We start from the raw sequence: 18,383 nt of genomic DNA, 5'->3' as shown, positions 1-18,383 counted from the left end.
CTCTAGAGAAATCTCTAGAGGTTGAGTATAAGTAGTGTAGAAAGGGAGGTGGTTTCTATGGATAGCTTTTAAAAGGAATTTCTAAAGAAGTCTATTGGCTTTTTATGCCTATTAACCTATCGGTAACACTTCTATAGGAGACCTCTCATTGCTAAATGTTAGGGGTAGCTACAACAATAGTAACTGTATGACAGAGCAGCTTAGCGTAGCTAGAGTTAAAGTTGCTTTTTTCTGGTTATTCTCTCTTTGCTTGCTCTAAACATCTGAAACTAACCTGCTTGATACTGAATTGCTCTCTCTCACACTTTCAGGTGGGCATTCTAGAAACAACAGTGGAAGCTCTGAGTCAAGTCTTCCCAACATAGCCAGGTCTTTACTGCTGGTGGATCAGCTCATAGACCTGTAGCAGTGACCCCGTAGCAGACGCAGTTTCTGTAAAGTACCTAATCTACGTTTTCATTTCCAGAGGAGTTAACCTTCAGTTGCATTTTCTTTTTCTTTTCTTTTTTTTTTTTTTTAATTAAAAATAAAAAAAATCTACCAACAGGCTTTTCCCCCCCCGTTCTCATATCCCAGGAAAGAATTCAGTTTCTGTCCTCCAGATAGTTGTTTTACAGCGCATTCCTGGCACAACCTGCTGTGGTTCCTTACGCACCTGTCTTTACTAGCCTGTGTCTAAAGAGAGCACTACTTGTCATTTGCCACTCTGCTGAAATTTTATACATAGCTTTACTGAAAGCTTAACTGTAAATGAATTAGTTAACTGTAGCCTAATGTATGAACCTTGCTAGAAACAGCATTCCTTTTTCCTTAAGTGAGAGTGCTGACTAAGGTGTGATATCATTTGGGTTTTTCCTGATCAATGGGCAAAAGGAAAAGAAGAGAGAAAATCATTAGAGCTGTCCCTCTCCTGTAGGAGACAGGTTAGGGAAAATGTTTTTAAACTGGCACTACATGCCGGAGAAGAAAAAAAATTGGAAAACTGCATAGAGCTTAAGGTAATCATGTATATTGAGAGAGTTTTCCACACCCCAGCTAAAGGTTTGCTGTTACCAATCCTGCTTATGAATGGACTGCGCTTTCTCAGTAAAAATAAAAATAAATTATTCAAGCTGCAAGAATGACCCCAAATTAAGCATTTTACAAATTGGAACTAAGTAAATGTGAGTGTGGCTGTGATAGCTTTGTGTTAATTTAACTTCTGGCTGAAAAGGGCATTTGTGGCAACAACAGATGTATTCTCTTGTGATTTTTTTTTTGTTTGTTTTGGGTTTGTTTTTTTTTTTTTTTGGGGTGTGTTTTAGATAAAATACTGTAAATGGTGTACAAACCAAATTGTCCAGCAGTTGTTTGTGTTTTGTTTTTAATCCTGGCTTTAGTCAAAAGTCCGGTATCTGTTTTGGATTTTCCCTTGTAACTACAAAAAGTGCAACACAGTTAAGTATGGAACCATTTTTCAGTAGACAGAAGTTACTGTATACTTTATTCAAATTTTCAGTCTTTGTAGAACAAGCATGTAGTCAGCTTAGACAGTCTGAAATGAGTGCTGGCAAGCTCAGTGATACTTGATGGTATTTACCTTTTACTTTTTTACCTGAACATGCTTAGTTTTTTCAACTAACCAGATGAGCTAAACTTGTTTCCATTGGCTTATGATCATAACATCCAGAGTTTCCATCATATATTTAAAAATCATTTCTAAATAGAAGGACTCTTCCTCTGTAGTGGAGTCATTGCTAGCTTACTGCTAACCTTGTGTATGTGTATGTAGCTGTATTAGTAAAAGTGCAGTTTCCCATGTGCGAAAGTATGAATGACTAAATTATATATGTACTGACCTCTCCCTGAGAGGAAAAGACATTAAGTCCATGAGTATTTCTCTCCTATTTCCAGTTTTCCCCACACCAACGTTTAGTTTAACAAATTCTGTAAATAGGACTAACCATTAATAGTGTCTGCTGTCCATTAATCTTCTTTTAAAATCTACACTTAATAATAAAAGTATTGCTTAAGTGTGTTGTATCATTACATGTGTATACTGCACTTTCCAGGAGAAGCTTTACATGAGAAGAATGGAAATGATCTTAGTAAAATTGTTGATAGAATTTTATTATTTTTTTGGTTGTTGTTGTTTTTTATTATTCCTAAAGCACAGGCAAATTGGACTGGAAAACATGAAAAAGATTTAGATAGAAAGTTATTGTATAGTCAGATACTGAAAATATATGAAAAGAGAATGGATTTTAAAAAAGTAACCATCTACTGTATATTAGAAACCAAGAGATTTGTGTGAATTAAAGTACTTTTAAAGAATGTTTAAGATTTTAAATCTGATAGAACTTGTTCAAGGGTTCTCGAAGCAAACCTATAAAGGCACTGGGTTGTTAATAATGTCATTAAATAAGCAGATGTGAATGTTCTTTTTACTGTTTTTGAAGTAGCTCTTCATGGTTTAGGGAAGGGAACACAAAACAAATCAATGGAAACTTCACACCTTTTAATAAGGTCTATGATTAGCTCCAGGTATAAGACACGACTTGCCACTGATAAGTAAATGTTCCAAAAGAGAACCGTGGAATACTTAAAGTATGAAGACTGTAGCTAATTTTAAAAGAGGTGGGAGATTAATTTTTAAATGGATGAAACTATCCTCAGCCTGCACATTAGGTTAGACTGCACAAAGAGCCCAGTAGAGACCACACAAAACCAACTGTTATCCAGTCTCCGTGCCAAAAAAGACTGGTGCATATGATGGCATAAAGGTACAGGGTTACTTAATACCATCGAGATGGTTCGTTGTGGTTATTGCTGTAAGAGAGGGAGCAAGTCAAATGCTTTACATTTGTGATAAATAAGGTACGGGTTTGTTTGTTCCCTGAAAAGATAGTGGGGGCAGCTGTTTTTCTTGGATGGATAGAAGTCTTTGAGAAGCCGTGCTTACACATGAGGATGATGAAGGAATCATCCTATCCTGACACCCTTGAGTTACTAACACAACTGTTGGCCTTAGCTTATTTGGATGGATTCTCTTACCAGGATTCAACATTTACCAAGGCAGCCACTATACAAAGTAATGCCAACTCCTCTGTAACAACAGGGGTTAGACTTATTCCTTTATCCACATCTTGTTTTCAGGCGAGGCTTTTAAAAGATACTAATGGAAGCTGGAGGCCCGGTCCTACGGTTTTCCGACAGAAATAAGAATAACTAACTGCCTTTGGTAATCAAGAATCTCTTTTAATTCTTGTCTACATTGGTGGAAAAAACATTACACATTCACACAATGCAGAGGTCAGTAAAGTGAAGTATTTGGGGTTTGTCAGAGGAAATAATGTTTTGAATACCCGCTGCAGCGCAAATGCATCCGTCTCAAATAAGAGCCATTAATGCTTTTAAATCTGGTAATTACAAAGACAGTTAAGTCAAGTTGTGGTCACATACATGGAGGAAGCATATTTTAGAACCTTTAATTTTGCACTAGGAGGGAAACTTATTTGTTAGACGTTCAAGGTGCCTTGCAGATTGAGTTGGCAAACTTGAACTCGATTAAAAGAGTCCATCAAAATGAGTGAATGTCTCTTCCATTTGGAAATGTGCTGTTTCTATACAGTTGAGCGGGGAAAAAAGTGCAAAATGTAAATACCTCCTTGGAAGAAAGGAGAGAGGACTTAAAACTAAAGGTTCAAAATCTCGACATCACCATTTTGGCTTCTATGTTAATAGGAATTGGGAAGGTCCCATGTCTGGGTTTTTCTCCAAAGCCAAATGGAAAACATGCAGAGCCACCAACAAGCTAAAACTGTTTCATACTAGCAGGTAACTGGATTTGGGAATAGTGGGATTAATTACTGCACTAGAGGCCTTTAAATAAATATATAAGAGAGAATTGTCTCATGGGATTAAGTTAACTTTTGTCCAAAAGACCAACATAAAGTTATGCGCCACTTGGAGCCTTTTGTAGGGACTTCAGTGGTGCATAAGGCTTGTGCCAGCACTTGCCAAGGGAAGGAATTTAGACCATAATAAGCCCACCTTGGCTTTCTCTGAAGCAGTTGCAGCCTGTTCATCCAAAGTGAACAATGAAATCCAACTTGGTTGCTGTACCTGAAGCTGAAAAATATTAGAATCTTTCTAGAGACGATCTCGTAGGCTTGATTCTCCAGTTTCCTGCAGTCACGTTTGTACCCGGTGGGTGTAGAATTCTGCCTGGTTAAAAAGTATTATGCACTGCAGTTACTCGCTGTGCATCTGAGTAACTGGTTTTACAAGATGCCAGACAATTGAGAATCAAATGTAGTATCTCTGGCATACTGGCCAAGAGGACAGAGCACTGGACTGGCAGCCTAGGGACCTGGCTTTTGTTCTCTACTCTGCTGCTCATCAGCCCAGTGACCGTGGACAAGTTACTGCAAGATTGTATCTGAACTTCCTCATCTGTGACAGAGTACTAATGACCCAGACCTCCTTCAGAAACCGCTTTGAGATCCATTGATAAAGAGCACTAGAGAAGATCTGGGTGTTCTTTTACAAATTCCACTCCTTTGTTTTTAGCTTTGATAGGCAAGGAAAGTACAAGCGCGAGGAAAGACATCTACCCTCTGTTAAATGAAGGGAAATTTTGATTGTCAGGTCACGGCTAAACCAGACCAGTAATCGCATGCATCAACTACCATGTCACCTTTAATCGGTCATCCTCACATGCAAGCATCTCTGTGGCTTTGCACAAAATTATCCTATGGAAAGGCCATCTCAGCAGCTGGACATATACCCTCTGCTCTTTCCAAGGTTCTTGTCCTTAAGATCTAATTCAGAGCTCATTCATGTTCATGAAAAGGCTCCTGCTATCCGGACTGGATCAGACCCTCACAGATGACTGAAAAAGATGGTCCAGGGTATGATTTGGCTTTTTGGTGTAAATCCCATCCATATCTTTTGATCATTGTGCAATGTTCTTTATAAAAAGAAGATACAAAAATCCTCAAGTGTCTATATTCTAACCTGTGAGAAGATGCTATTTCTTCCATCCCATTCACCATACTAATCTATAGATGTTACAGGTTTTATCTCTTGCTAACCTATGCAAAATATAGTAGCTTCAAAGCAGCGGCAATTACTTAGAGTTCATTTCTTTTTGTCAACACTTATCGCAGCTAAGTGAACTGTATCTGCAGTATTGTGCAGCTCCTGGTGTATCGCATAATGTATATTTTCAATATGTACCTTCCTTCTGAAGAAAGTAAAACAAGTGCACGTACCTTGGGGAAAAGCTTTAGTACAGATGCTTAACAGCTGAAAACATTTCTACGCAACGACTGCATTAAAGGGGAGTGGGAGTGTGGAGATGTAATTCTGTAAGAACAGAATTACCTTATGTAAATCTTCTACAGAATAAAGTCTTTACTATTATTAATGAGCATGCTTAGAAATGTAAATATAACTTCACAGATTAGGGTCATTCTGAGGGGGTAACATGCAGCAGCTGCCCACTGGCAGCACCCTGCCTCATGTGCTCACGTGTTAGGAGTCCCAGCTCTTGGCAACATGAGGTTGAGAGCATCCTGTTTTGTACAGCTTCAGTAAAAACAGCTACTAAACTTCTGGTCACTCGCAGATATTAGGCATGTTTGTAAAAATGCATGCAGCTTTCAAGCTTCTTTAGTTGGTTAGCACTGCTTACTGTAGATGGGAGCTATGTCGTGAAATGGGAGGGCCAGGACCACAAAGGTGGCAGTGCAAGGTTTTCTTAGCCTGTCTTTTATGTTCTCACCCACCATCCCTGCTTGTAGAATGAGCCTTTCCATCTTCCAGCCATGACAATGAGATAGATGCAATCCAGGGAAACAGCATTCACATCAGTTTCCTTGACCTTGGATGGGACACGTTGGAGAATCCGCTGTTTAAGGGACCATGAGCACTGGCTAACTTAAATTACCCACTTCCTTTAACACCCATGTTGCATGCTTCTCACAGCAATAAATCGGCTGTAGTGTGGTCCAGGTATAAGAATCCACCAATGCCTTTCACCTTCCTGTCATCCTTGTTAAATCATCCCCATACATTATGCAGACCTTTATTCTTGGGTGCTTCAGACTCTGAGCTTCACTGTACCCAGTGTAAGTCATTGGCATACTGAAATCATTATTTTAAATACCTGTGAGAATAGAGCCCTTGTCCTCTTATTAACAAATGCATGGTATCTGGAGAGACCTGCCCCTACTTTTTGTTTTCCAGATGTTTTGTATGTTGCAATTCTTGTTGTACCTTCCACCAGCTGTTCTGGGCATAAGGTGAAACTGGTCCTTGGGCAGATGGCTAGGGCAAGATCCGAGTCCCCCTTAAACTTGCATTTTGCAGAATAATGTATAGCCTTTTCCTGGTCTTCTGGACCTCTCAAAACCCACGCAGGCATTACACGTACAGTGGATATCAAGAAGAATGTCTGCATGCGTTGCTTGTCCTAAAAAAGGGTTCTTTGGGCATGGACTGAAAGTTTTGCATTAGGGGGCTATTTTTTTTATAGCCCGTGATTGGGAACACAACAGATAACAAAGACAGTCAGCTCCAAATCATGCTTACATCCAATGCGTGGCAATAACCATTCTGCCTGCTACATGGTACCCTGTATATTCACACTAGTTGTTGCTATTTTGCTACGGTACTTAACGAATTGGGGTTCATATTTATATTATACGTTTCCCCAACTCTAGTTCTTACCTTTTGCATACAGATTGTAATCTATGATGGTAGCGTCAAGCTTAGCATTCATTAGGCAACTTATGCTATTGGGGGAAGAATGATTTATTCTGATCAAGTGATTCGGGTACAGTGGCAATGGTGTGCTAGTGAAATAATGGATAGCCGGTTTGCGTTCATGTTATATGCATGGCACATGCTCCCCTCTTTCCTTCTCTTATTTGCCTGTATGCTTTGTTCCAGGGTAACCGGATAACTAAAACAAACAAAAAAACGCACGTTGGCATGATGTGGCAATCTTACTGGCTCTTTTTTCTGCCTTTGTTTTAAAATCATGCGATAATGTCCAGCTCAGGAATTTCGTGAATAAACAGCCAACCTCTTGAAAGGGAAAAAATAATTTAGGTCTTCTTATTTCTATAGTCAAACTAAGAATAGCACGAAAGCTTAAGGCACTTCTGAAAACGTAGGCTTCAGAGAAGATAGATAGTATTTTTGTACAATAACTTATAAAATGCTCATCTATATCTACACTGTCTTCACTTTGCAGTGTAATGTATCTAAGTTAATACTTTCCCAATAAAAAAATCATTTTGATGCTTACTAAAGAGTGTGTGTCTTTTAATTTTAAGAAATGTCTGACAATGAGTGAACTAGCATAAATACACGTAACTTATAAAGGAAGATTTTAGAACTTGGAGTGTGTGTATGTTAAAAAGAGTTTAATCCGAGCAGAGTGTGGAGATCATTTTGTAATTGTGTGAAACTGAAAGACCTGTTTTGTATAGAAGTAAAGGGAAAAGTGTTTAGAGCATCATTCTGTCCTGTCACTCAGTAGATATCACATACCAAAATGCAAATCTTTTTGTCTGGAATCTATACTGCCTAGTTTTCATGTGCCTTTTTCCTATCCTCTTGCTAACATGAGTCCAATGACATGCTTCTAACCTGCTAATAGTTCTCTGAAGGTAAGATATCTTGTATTTTGATAACTGTCTGTGTGATTCATAAGGCAAAAGTAAGCCTATTCTTGGGCTCTGGTAACTAGAGAATAGCAGGATAGTAAGCCCCTCTTTCTGCCTTGTTGGTTTGATTTTACTTAACACGTAGAACCAAGCCAATCTATCATAATACTCCTAGATACTTCACTTAGAATCAGTATATCAGGTTGTTTCAACTCATACTCTTGCAGTGACTCCAGTGGCAACGCTAAAATTACCAGATCGGTGAAAATAATCTTTGGAATACCTTGCTGAAGGATATATATACTTACCTTTAAGCTTGTGCTATGCTAACAGATCGGAGGTGCCACAGTGCATTTTACATGCCCTAGTGCAAGAGCTCATGGAAGTTCAAGGTAGCTCCCAAGAGCACAGACTATGCCAAGTAATAAATACCTGCTTGTAGGTAGCTCCTGTGCCAACAGGCAGCTGCAGTGAATGAATGAATGAATGAATGAATGAAACAACACTACTACTAACTGTCCAGTCACTGGTATTTCACTCCAGACAGTAGCATCATGAAATAAAGGCCATGTTGCAGGTGGCACTTAAAGTTCCTTGTAGAACGGTGTCAAACAGGAATGTTTGAGTTTGGGCGCTTGTGTCTCTAACATCTTCCATCTCTTTCTAACACCTTGTATTTGTGCTGTCCTGATCTGTGAGGAAGTGCTGAGTTGTGTTCCAGTTTGTGTGCAGCAAACACTTCAGTTCATTGTTTCCTTTTCTTTTACATTATCTTTCCTTCTCATTTTCCATGTATGGTGGTGGTTTAACTGAGCATCATAGCATTTCCAGTGCAGTTCATTTTTTATTTCATATGTGTTTAATGACAAAGAGAATTTAGTGGATTTATGAGTAACACTCTTGTTTTGCGCTCCTAGGTCTGCAGGGGGAACTGGTCGTATACCCTGTTGTAACCATTGAGCGCTGTAAAGGACCTGCTGCTAGTGATGGTAACTCCTTATACAAAGGTCAACCTGAGACACTGGAGGTGAGAACACAGCACAACTCAGAATCTGACTACTTAGCAAGAGGTGACCCTTCAAGCAATAGCTCCTTCCATAGCAGCGAGGGAGAAGGGACAGACCACGAGGGAGACATTTTGGATTGTAGCGGGTCCAGGCCTTTACTTATGGACTCGGAAGAGGAAGAGGAGTCCTGTAAGTTGCAACCGGTACCCAAAGAAAGAGCGAAGGCTTCCGAAGATGATGGCAATCCCCAGCCTTCTCGAAGTGGGATAGGGGATGTATTGTTCCCAGCCTTTCAGCCGCACACAGGAGAATTTTTCAGTGAGCCTGATGTCTTTGCCACAGCTCCTTTCCGAAGCTCAAGAAAAGTGCGCGATGACCTGGATGTCTTTTCCAAAGCGCCCTTCATTTCCAAGAGTGCTGTGGCTGTGCGGCAACCAGAAGAAACGGATGTATTTCTGAGAGCTCCTTTCACTAAAAAGAAAAGCTTGGAAGAGCTGCTGTCACACAGCCCATCTAAGGAGCCTCATGTGCCTGCTGCTTTCCTCAGTCGGGGTGATGACCAGCATGTCGTTAACGCTGTGTTCCAAAATTTGGATACAGGAATGCATGGGTCGCCTGTCTCGGCTAGACCTCAGTATCCTATAGTCGGGTTCACTCAGCCAGCAAGCCTTCCACCTCACTCCATAAGAGCAGTGGAGCCACAGGAAAGTGTTCCTCCCAAAGCATCGCTGAAAGAGCATAGCAGTGTTCCTAATGACAGAAGCCAAGGACACGCGCTCCCACAGGATGCCCTCTTGGGCTCCACGGTTAGCAAGCCTTTCCATCCACAGTCGTTATCCAAGTACTCCCGTCACTACAGTCCAGAAGATGGCCAGGGTCTGGATGTCCAACCCATAGCAGCTTATAAGGTGGTTTCTCAGACCAACAAACAGGCAATAGCAGGATCTGTCTCTATTGCTTCTCTCTCTTCCAGGACTACAGAGCTGCCTAGTGCTGACCCGTTTGCTTCAGCACCTTTCCCTTCCAAATCGGGAAAGCAAAAGCCTTAAGTAGTCTGCTGCGAGATGGGAGACAGGCTTCTGATTTAAACTCTCTCTCAAGGACCTTCAGGCTCTTAGTAGAAATGAGCAATGAGCAGTACTTCCCCCCCAACCTTTATTCCAAACTCCAGTTGCAGTGATATTTAGTTGAACCATTTTAAGTTATATTCCATTGAATGCCTAGCTCTCAAGGATCTTCACATCCTATTTTAGTTGCTACCTTTCCTCCTCCCCCATTCCTCTTTAGATGCTTCTCTGTACCAGTAATATTTTGTACTTGCTGGCTTTGGCAGGGTGAATACCTTGTTCAATTTGTTACTATTGATACTGGTATACAACTAGGATTACAGAGCAAGTCAAGCAGGACTGGCTAATGCTCTGGGGAGGAAATCGGTTCACAGGCCAAAAAGGTTGTCATTATTGTTTTCCTACCAAGGGGAATTCTGGAAGCGATCAGAGTAGAAGTCTCCCAAAAGCTTATAACAAATGCCGCAACCAAACCAACAATGGTAGATTGAGAACATAGCTCCTTGATGATGAACTGTATGTGTATTTACAGAATATATGCATGTTGAATGAAAGTCGCACAGCTGCCAGAAGTCTAGCATGAGGACTATGCACTATTGAAGTTCCACATCAGTGAAAATATAGCCTTGTGTTGGCCTTATGCATACAGACAATTGTTACTCAGTAATGCCTCAAAGTACATATCTATCTGTTGGCAAACCCTACTGGAGGCAGTGAAAAGGCTCCCAAGACTTTCAGTGGGTTTCAGTGGGGTTTTGGATCCAGTTCCGAATACATCTGATTATAGAAGTGTTGGCAAAGCAATCTTTTGGATGTCATCTTATATAAAAGTGTGTGTGTACACACGCACATATTTTTTTTTTCACTTGGAAAATTGAAAGATGTTTTAAGTATGAGAAGTTCTGACTTATTTTCCATCTGGTTTATGCCAAAGTATTGAACCATGCATTTCACGTATTATAATTTGGAGAGTAAACTTTTAAATCTTAATACTGTTAAAACAGGAATACTTTGGAAGTAGCTTGACAGAAGTTCTGATCTAGGCAACCCCCTCCTCCCCTCCTTAATGTAATACATTGTTGCTCTGCCGACTTCTGTCAAGTTACAGTGATTTACACTAGCAAAGGATCTGGCCTTAAATTCATCTTTATTTTTCCTTTCTGTTCATTAAGATAAGTCTAAAGACAAGCTACATTCCTCCTGCACTTTTCTGTTGTGTTCTAGAAATCCCATGTTTTGTACTGTATGATTTAAGAGGAAGACAGCTTAGTTTTTATAAAAGCAAAAAAAAAAAGTTGAAGTGAATTACAGTATTGAACTTGGAGGAAAATGTAATTGCTGTTGAGTGGGGAAGCCACTTGACTTTATTTGTCATGTTACCTTTGGCAGCAGAGTAGGAATCCATGAGTTGTTTTCTTTAGGGATTGTTGGCTTTATTTTTTTTGTGCCTTTTTGCTAAAGAAAGAAAGGCAAGTCTCAGTAATGTTCTTGTGTGTCCACCCAGAATGGGAATGGTAGCAAGCCCCATCAGAACCAAACAAGCTGTCTTCAAACTGCTGTTTCTCTCCAGGAAACACTTGATGTTGCTGTGAAGTTGTCTCCAAAATGTCTAATTATAAGGATTTTTTTTCTTTTGCTGCTGATGGTTAATGGCGCTGTTCCTTTTCAAGATGTCTCTCATATCCTGAGCAATTCTCTTAGCAGCCATACACAGAAAAGAGGAGAGCCCAGGAAGATCTTCATGATGGTTTTCTCTTTCAAGGCCTGATTTCAAAGCTTGCTTTTGAGTCTCTCTCAATTGGGCTCTTAGAAAGAGAGCTAGGACTGTTCCCTTAATTCATCTGGTCATTAGTAGCAAATAACCTAGAGCTTTGCACTGAAACCCAAGGGGAATTTTTTGTCCTGGATGTCACCCACGATTCAACCCATGGCTATGTGTTTGCTTCCGTGGCCTGAGAAGCTTGAGGACGGCTCTCTGTGGGGTGGTTTTAAGTTCTGTCCTCATTCAGGATGGACAAGTACTCCTTGCAAGTATAAACACATTGTGTGTGTGTGTATGGCTGACAGGAGGGCAGGAAGAGGAGAGGGAGGGTCCTCCCTTGATTTAACACTGGATGAGAGTCAGGGACAGATCATCGTAAGCCAGTGGCAACATGCTGGAAGAAGCTGGTGTAATAAAAACTGATTTATGCAAGTCCAGCTCTGTTGGCCAAATGCTCAAAAGCCTATGGGTTACAGGAGTACCATAGGAATGCTGAAACTGTGAGAGGAGTACCTGAAGGAGGCAGCATGTCCCCGTATGCAAGATGAACCATGGAGCATTAGGACGGATCACTGCTGACAGCCCTGCAGTGCAGGGGAAGGCATTAGGGAATGAGCCTGCCCGTCCCCAAGCGGGAGATAGCCAATGATACTTGTGTGTAGCAGGATTTGCGCTCTTCCTCCACCGTGCTCGCACCCAGTCCCAAATCGCTGGAGCTTATTCTGACCAGCAGAATAAGAGAGACATTTTGTTGGTGTATTTGGCCAGCTCTGACTTGACTGGGGTTCTACAGAACGTACTAGTGAAGAACCTGGGCTGGTGTATTTAACTTTCTGAGGGCAAGGGAGGAAACCTGAAACCAAGAAACACAGGAGCAAAGGAACTTGGGCAGCTCAGTTGTTAGTAGTAAATGGTGAAGTGTCCAGCTCAGCTCAGGCTAATCGGAGCTTCCTTTATAAAGCAATCTAGTTTCCTGATGCTGGCCTGTGACATGTCAAGGTAGGTGTCATCACTGCTGGCCAGCAGCTTCAGTTTTTCCTCAGCTCTGTTTGAGCAACAAGAGAAAATGTGAATACTGTAGGTGTATTTCTGGGCTTCTCTCAATATACCTTTTCCAACTAAACTGAGCAATTAGCTTGTGTGTGGTTTTTCATCTCAAGTAACTTGCCAGTTGGTTGATGCTAGCTTGAGGAATGCTTGTGATACTATACTGTGAAATACAAAGGAGGCTTTTAGCATCAAAGCCCCAATACATGCTGTGTTTATTGGTACCACTGTTAGTGGCATACAGTCTGGAGATGGGGTGTGGTCCTGAATTAGGGATTTTGGGAAGGAAGGAGAAAGCAGGATAATGTGGATGAATCTCATGTGAATCCAAGTCACTTCACTGAAGTAAGCAGTTGCACTGGCATAAATGGGGAAAAGCAAATCCCTCTGGTAACTGGATTCACAATATGATGTTCTTTGTGGGTGTACTTTTTATTTTTACTTGAAAAGCTGATGTCAGACAATGACATGAAGCTTATTACCAAGCTCTGTTGCGCTAAATCATGTCCCTTACCTGGAATGTTCAACCGCCGTTTCTTTGTGAAAAGTATTTTGCACGTCTCTTTGCTGCTAGGAAGGAGCCCGTGCCTCTTTCCCACCAGCTGATCAGTGATAAAGGTGGAGGAAGGAGCTAAGGGTAATTCAGATCCAGCTTATCAAATTTGCTAGACGGGGAAGAAAGGAAGAGTGGAGAAAGGCCTGGTTATGCTGTTGAAAGAGCGTTTACAGCAATTAATGTCTTCTTTTTAGTTTTATTAGGGATTAGATTTTCAGCCAGGGTTTTAGCAGGTTACAGGTCCTTCTTCAAGCACACAGCTTTGCCTGAAGGCTTTGTTTAGCTTTGCAAAAATGAGCTAATAGTATTCAGTAAACTAACAGTCCTGATCCAAGACATCCAGCAAGCACACGGTTTAAATAGAACCAGGAGCACTTTGCTTAGATGAGCTTCTTGCACTCAATCTGGTAAGCAGTGGAGCTTGGCTACAATCAGAAAACTGCATCCCAGTGCCCAGTCTGATTTCCCCCCCCCCCGCCCCATCAGCTCCATCCACACACATACACTACTTCTAAATTCTTGGCATGATGATCTACTCATTGAACAATGGAGCTGTGATCCCTTACAGAATCTAGACTTCACTTTTTTTAATGCATGTAAAATATATTGTGCCGCTTGTCTTTGCAATAATATGGTAGAAGCTTGGTATGACTTTTTTTTTTTTTTACAACTAACTAGACAAAGCCTTCATCATCCAGATGCAACAATTTAAGTCATTTTTTCTTAATGTCAGCTTGAAAAATACCAAACTAAATTTCTGTTGGCAGGCTCCAAGCCCATTTGCAAAAACAACTGAAGTCCACTTTCATTGGGCCTAAGTGTTGCTCCCCCTCCTTACTGGTGATCTGATCCATGGCACTAGACTGTTGTTACCTGTATTGAGTACTGTTCAAGTCAGTGGCCCTTCTACACCATCATAGGTGACCAGCTGAACAAAATACAGGTGTGGTGAACTCCCCAGGCTGGCTGTAAGCAATAAGCAACGCATGGAGCCATTGGAGTCCAAGCAGGCTCTGCAACTCAAGGGCTCCCTGAACCTCCCTGCAGCAGCAGCAAGACTACAAGGAAAAGGGTCTGTGGCATGACTACCTTCTCTCTGCTTGCTGAGGGCCTGCTTGTATGTGTTTGGAGCCACAAATCATTAAGGTTTTTCCTGATTCAATCCCTCCTGAAGGTATTCACAGCCAGAAAGATCTCTGGTAAGGGTTTCCTGCTGTTCAGTAGACAGTTGCCAATCAATCCTCTGACAATCTTAAGCTTGTGTCTTTTGTGAACTGGAAGCGGTGGCTGTGCTTGCCAGCTCACCGCTGACTTGAATTGGAGTTGCGTTAAAGCCCGTGCCTCAGAAATGCTTACAATCACAGTATCTTTACTCAAGAATTGAAGCAAGGCAATCTGCTGGCCTCTGTGGGCCTCGTGGCCATTGCATCTTCGCAGTGAACATCATCAGTACCAGAAGGCATGAGCGGCTGCAGTATTAACCCGCACCTTCTGCAGTTCAGCGGAGTATTCCCAAGATTTGTAACTTTGTCTGATCTCCCCTTCTGCCAGCTCAGTACTATTGCATATGTGATAATAGTGTTAAGTTTACAGTCTTATTCTCTTGAAGCCAGTGCACACTCAATCTGCAACCTACAGTATGCATGGAGCCACATGGAAGACACTAAGCTTGTGAAAAAGCCCATGTAATCAAGCCTGAAAAACACTGCCTGAGGCATGGCCTCAGTTACATTAATCAAGCAGGTAACACAGAGCTCTATGTAACTGTGAAACTCTAGACTCAGTCACTCCAAAGTGGTAATCAGTAACATGAACTAAGCTTCCACCAAAGACTGTCATTTTGAAGAGGTGGGTTTTTTCTTTGTTTGTTTCTCATCACATTAAATCAAAGCCTCATTAAGATACCTGAAGACTCCAAAGCATTTTTACCATCAGCGTTTTGACAGTGTGACCTTGTTTCACTGCTGAAATACATTCCTGAATTAGGATCAGCTGTGTTGGTGATTCTAATAAATGATGGCCTTTAATATTTGTTATGTGTGTGCAGAAAGTACTTTACCTTGATGCTAAATCTAGATTTGTTGACCATGAAGTTGGGTAAATTGCTGATCACCCCCCGCTCCCCCCCCCCCCCCAAAAGTGAGGATTAATAATTTTTTTTCTGCAGATTTAGGGGGGGTAAACATTTTTCATGAGTCCAGCTTGTTCTGGGTGAGGAATTTTGATCAGAAAAAACCCACTAGATGCAGCTGATGCTGAATCGTCTACACATGAATTGAGAGAGTGAAAGAATCATAGCATAGCGTCTCATTCTCCAAGATAGCTGAGATTCTTTTATTCTGCAGGAAGCCTGAGTTGGACTTAACTATGCATGGTAAGACCAGTGCTTCACTCAAACCCCTTTCACTAGGGTTCATTCTTCACGGTGTTGAAAATACCTCTGACTCATAGGTGAATGGGGTAATTTTGTTGCACTCCAGATGTGCTCCATCTATGTTTCTGACTAGTCTCTATGAAGAAATGTTTAAGTTGTAAACTTATGTACATTTATTAAAACCATATCTGATTAAAGTACAACCTCCTTGCTTTGTGTTAATTCTTCTTGGTATAAAACTCTTCACTTGGGTGGAAGGAAAGCATTCTGTTTTAAACTCCCTCCCATCGTGCTGTCGGTAAGGTTGACGTTCTGTACGCTTGAGCCTTATACACCTGGTCCGTGAATGGAGGGGGTGGTGCTTTTAATTAGAGCGGCTCCAAGAGCTGCTCTAATTAAAGCACCTGGAGCATCATGTGCATCAGCATCCCCCCCCCCTGAAAAATGGCGGCTTGTCGAGTGAGGTTTAGTTAAAGCGTCCCAACCGACATTTTTCAGCACGGATACTGTGCACATGACCCTGGAGTCTGCTGGGGCGAGGTAATTACCATGCTCCAGTAGACTCAGTTAATCAAGTCTGCTTCCACGTGCTGTAATTACAGCGCGTAGGAGCAGCCTTGCTGCATTTGTATAGGCACCCGTAGTCCATAGGTCCTAGGGTACCTCAGACAACCAAAGGAAGGGGTACTAGCATTCTGGTTTTTGGACCAGGAAAGTCAAACTGTTGCTCTGAGCAGGAATAGAAGATGGATATCTCCAGTTATTGGAGGGATCTTGCTTGACCAATGTAGATGCGCTTAAACACAGACATTGCAGTTTTCAGCTTGCATACACCAGTGCAGCATAAACAGAAACCTGAACCTGTCTCTGCAAAAGCTCAGAGGTTATTAAACTCTTCTTCCCATGCAGATAGACATTTACAATCTTTATTGGCCCTTACACGGCAGTGTGGATATGTTTACATGGTCAGTATACCAAACTAGCCATACTGACTGATGTATGCATATGCACTATAAAACACAGGGGTATATAACAGCAGATTTGTAACCAAAAGTCACCAGAACCTTGGCGAAGATGCCAAGGAGACGGATAAAGGGAATTTTCATGGCAATGGAATGGAAGTCTGTTCAGAAAAATGCTGCTTTACCTTTCTGTGGAGGATTTGCTGCTTGCTGACAAAGGGTCTATTGGCAGAAGCAACAGATGTGACCAGCCTCGTAGCAGCCGCTGCCCGCTTCAAATTGGGGAGAGATACAGTATTGCTGAAAGAGAGATCGTGTTAATAGTAGTACACTTATAAATGCATAGGCAATACCTATTATTGCAGTCAGATGAATGAGGAGGTATGTTATCTCCTTCCCTCCCATTCCTCATAAAGTGGTGCAACTAAGAACTTCTGCTTTACATTTACAATCACTAAATAAACCAGTTGACTCGGTAAACTCTTAACAAGCTCTGTAGATGTCTGGAAGTGTACTCTGAGAAATGTCAGATTCCCCAAATGCTTCAAGTGCTCTTAAGTCGAGCCCAGTCAAAGTAGCATAGCATGTCTCCGCTGCTTTGCCATCTGCAATGGACCAAGAGGGTCCAATGTGCAAAGTGCTGAATGTCTGCAAGAAGTTTTAACCCAGTTTTGGCATCTCAGTGGGGTTGATGGAAATAGGGGTGGGGGTTATCCCTTGTGTCAAAGGATGTTGCCTCAAACTCTTCTTCACATAGGAATTCACTGCAAACTGGAGGTAGATATTTCCTCTTTGGTTTCATCCTAGGGATCATGGCAGGGACCTTTCCAGATAACACTCCAGGGATTTGCAACCCTGAATACAGAAGCTACATGTGATCCCCTACTGCCCTACTTGAAGGGCAGCTTAATTGTTTCATCGCTGGAGGCCGTACACGCCAATATTAACATACCCCCCCAACAAGCCACGTTCTCAATGAGTTGCACTGAACTTAGTGTTTCTGTGGGTTTGCAAATTGTACATCAAAACAACTCTGTAAGGTGATGATCAAGTGGAAGCATCTGGCAACAGAAATAGCGAGTGCTCGCGGAAGGAAACGCCGCTCGTCACGGATGCAGATCAGCCGTAGAAGTCGGTTCTGTCGGAGCATCTTGGAATCGGTCTTCGGTACGGCGGTCATGGCCCTGTAAAGAAATTTAAATGGCTGAAAGTTGAGGCGTAACCTCTGAGCGTGTTTGGAGGGAACATCCCTGCATTCCTGGCTTTACCGCCAGAAAAGAAAGGTAATCGTGAATGGGGATGTCATGAACTGCTGGAGGCTGCAAGTGAGGGAGGAGCAGTGGAAGAAGACCTGGTCATGCCCTCTCCAGCGATGGGCAGCCGGGCAGGACGGCCCCATGGAGTGACCCGGCACGCAGCAGTTCTCAGGGGAAAAACAGGTTATGAAATTCAGCAGGTGCCGCGGCCCTGAGTCCAGGGCTAGGGCCGCCGGCTCCGTGTCAATCTATTCTGGGGTTTCCAGACTGCCAGCGTGCCCGCGACAACACACATGTGCCCGTGGACTCGCGTATGTCCATTGTGGATTATAGAGCGTCAGGAAGGCAAACACACGTGACAGTGTCAAAAGCCACTGGGCTACTGTACAAATCAGATTCAACATTGAATGCTGATTTTAATGAACGCCCTATAATTTCTCCCCTGGGTGCCTCAGCATCTCCTGGAGGTTGTGTCCAGAGCAGTGCTGGAGGCTGGCAGGCGCTGGCTCGCAGACCCAGGGCAGGACAGCGCCTGGCGCGGGCGGTGCGCGGGGCACGCATGGGCGGCGGGGGCCAGGCAGGCGGGTGAGAGGCGGGGCGTGTCCCCAGCCAGGGCACGCCCCCGCCGCGCTCCCCACGTCCCACTGGGGCTGCCCAGGCGCTGCGGCACTTCCCGCCGCCGCCAGCAGGGGGC

At 42.4% G+C, this 18,383-nt stretch overlaps 1 protein-coding gene and 1 long non-coding RNA gene across 10 annotated transcripts in view; one reads left to right on the top strand and one right to left on the bottom strand.

Annotated features, from left to right (window-relative positions):
- Positions 1–15,674, top strand: part of AAK1 (AP2 associated kinase 1) — a 107,178-nt gene extending 91,504 nt beyond the window's left edge. For 8 of the 9 annotated variants that reach the window (XM_059730584.1, XM_019482671.2, XM_059730585.1 and 5 more), the window contains one exon: positions 8,576–15,674. In XM_059730584.1, the coding sequence (XP_059586567.1) occupies positions 8,576–9,714 (1,139 nt within the window). In that variant the 3' untranslated portion in view covers positions 9,715–15,674. Of the gene's footprint in view, positions 1–311; positions 2,316–8,575 lie in introns of those variants that run through there. The other variant, XM_019482677.2, reaches the window with a different exon arrangement.
- Positions 13,770–18,357, bottom strand: LOC109282019 (uncharacterized). Its single transcript, XR_002088899.2, has 2 exons — positions 16,619–18,357; positions 13,770–15,607 (listed from the first exon to the last, which is right to left on the bottom strand). It is a non-coding gene; the product is annotated as an uncharacterized LOC109282019 (long non-coding RNA).
- Between the last annotated feature and the right edge of the window lie 26 nt (positions 18,358–18,383).

This window comes from Alligator mississippiensis, chromosome 7, assembly GCF_030867095.1.
Source record: "Alligator mississippiensis isolate rAllMis1 chromosome 7, rAllMis1, whole genome shotgun sequence".
Classification (NCBI taxonomy): Eukaryota; Metazoa; Chordata; order Crocodylia; family Alligatoridae; genus Alligator; species Alligator mississippiensis.
The sequence above is the reverse complement of the archived record's forward strand: the minus strand, read 5'-3'. Positions and strand labels throughout refer to the sequence as shown.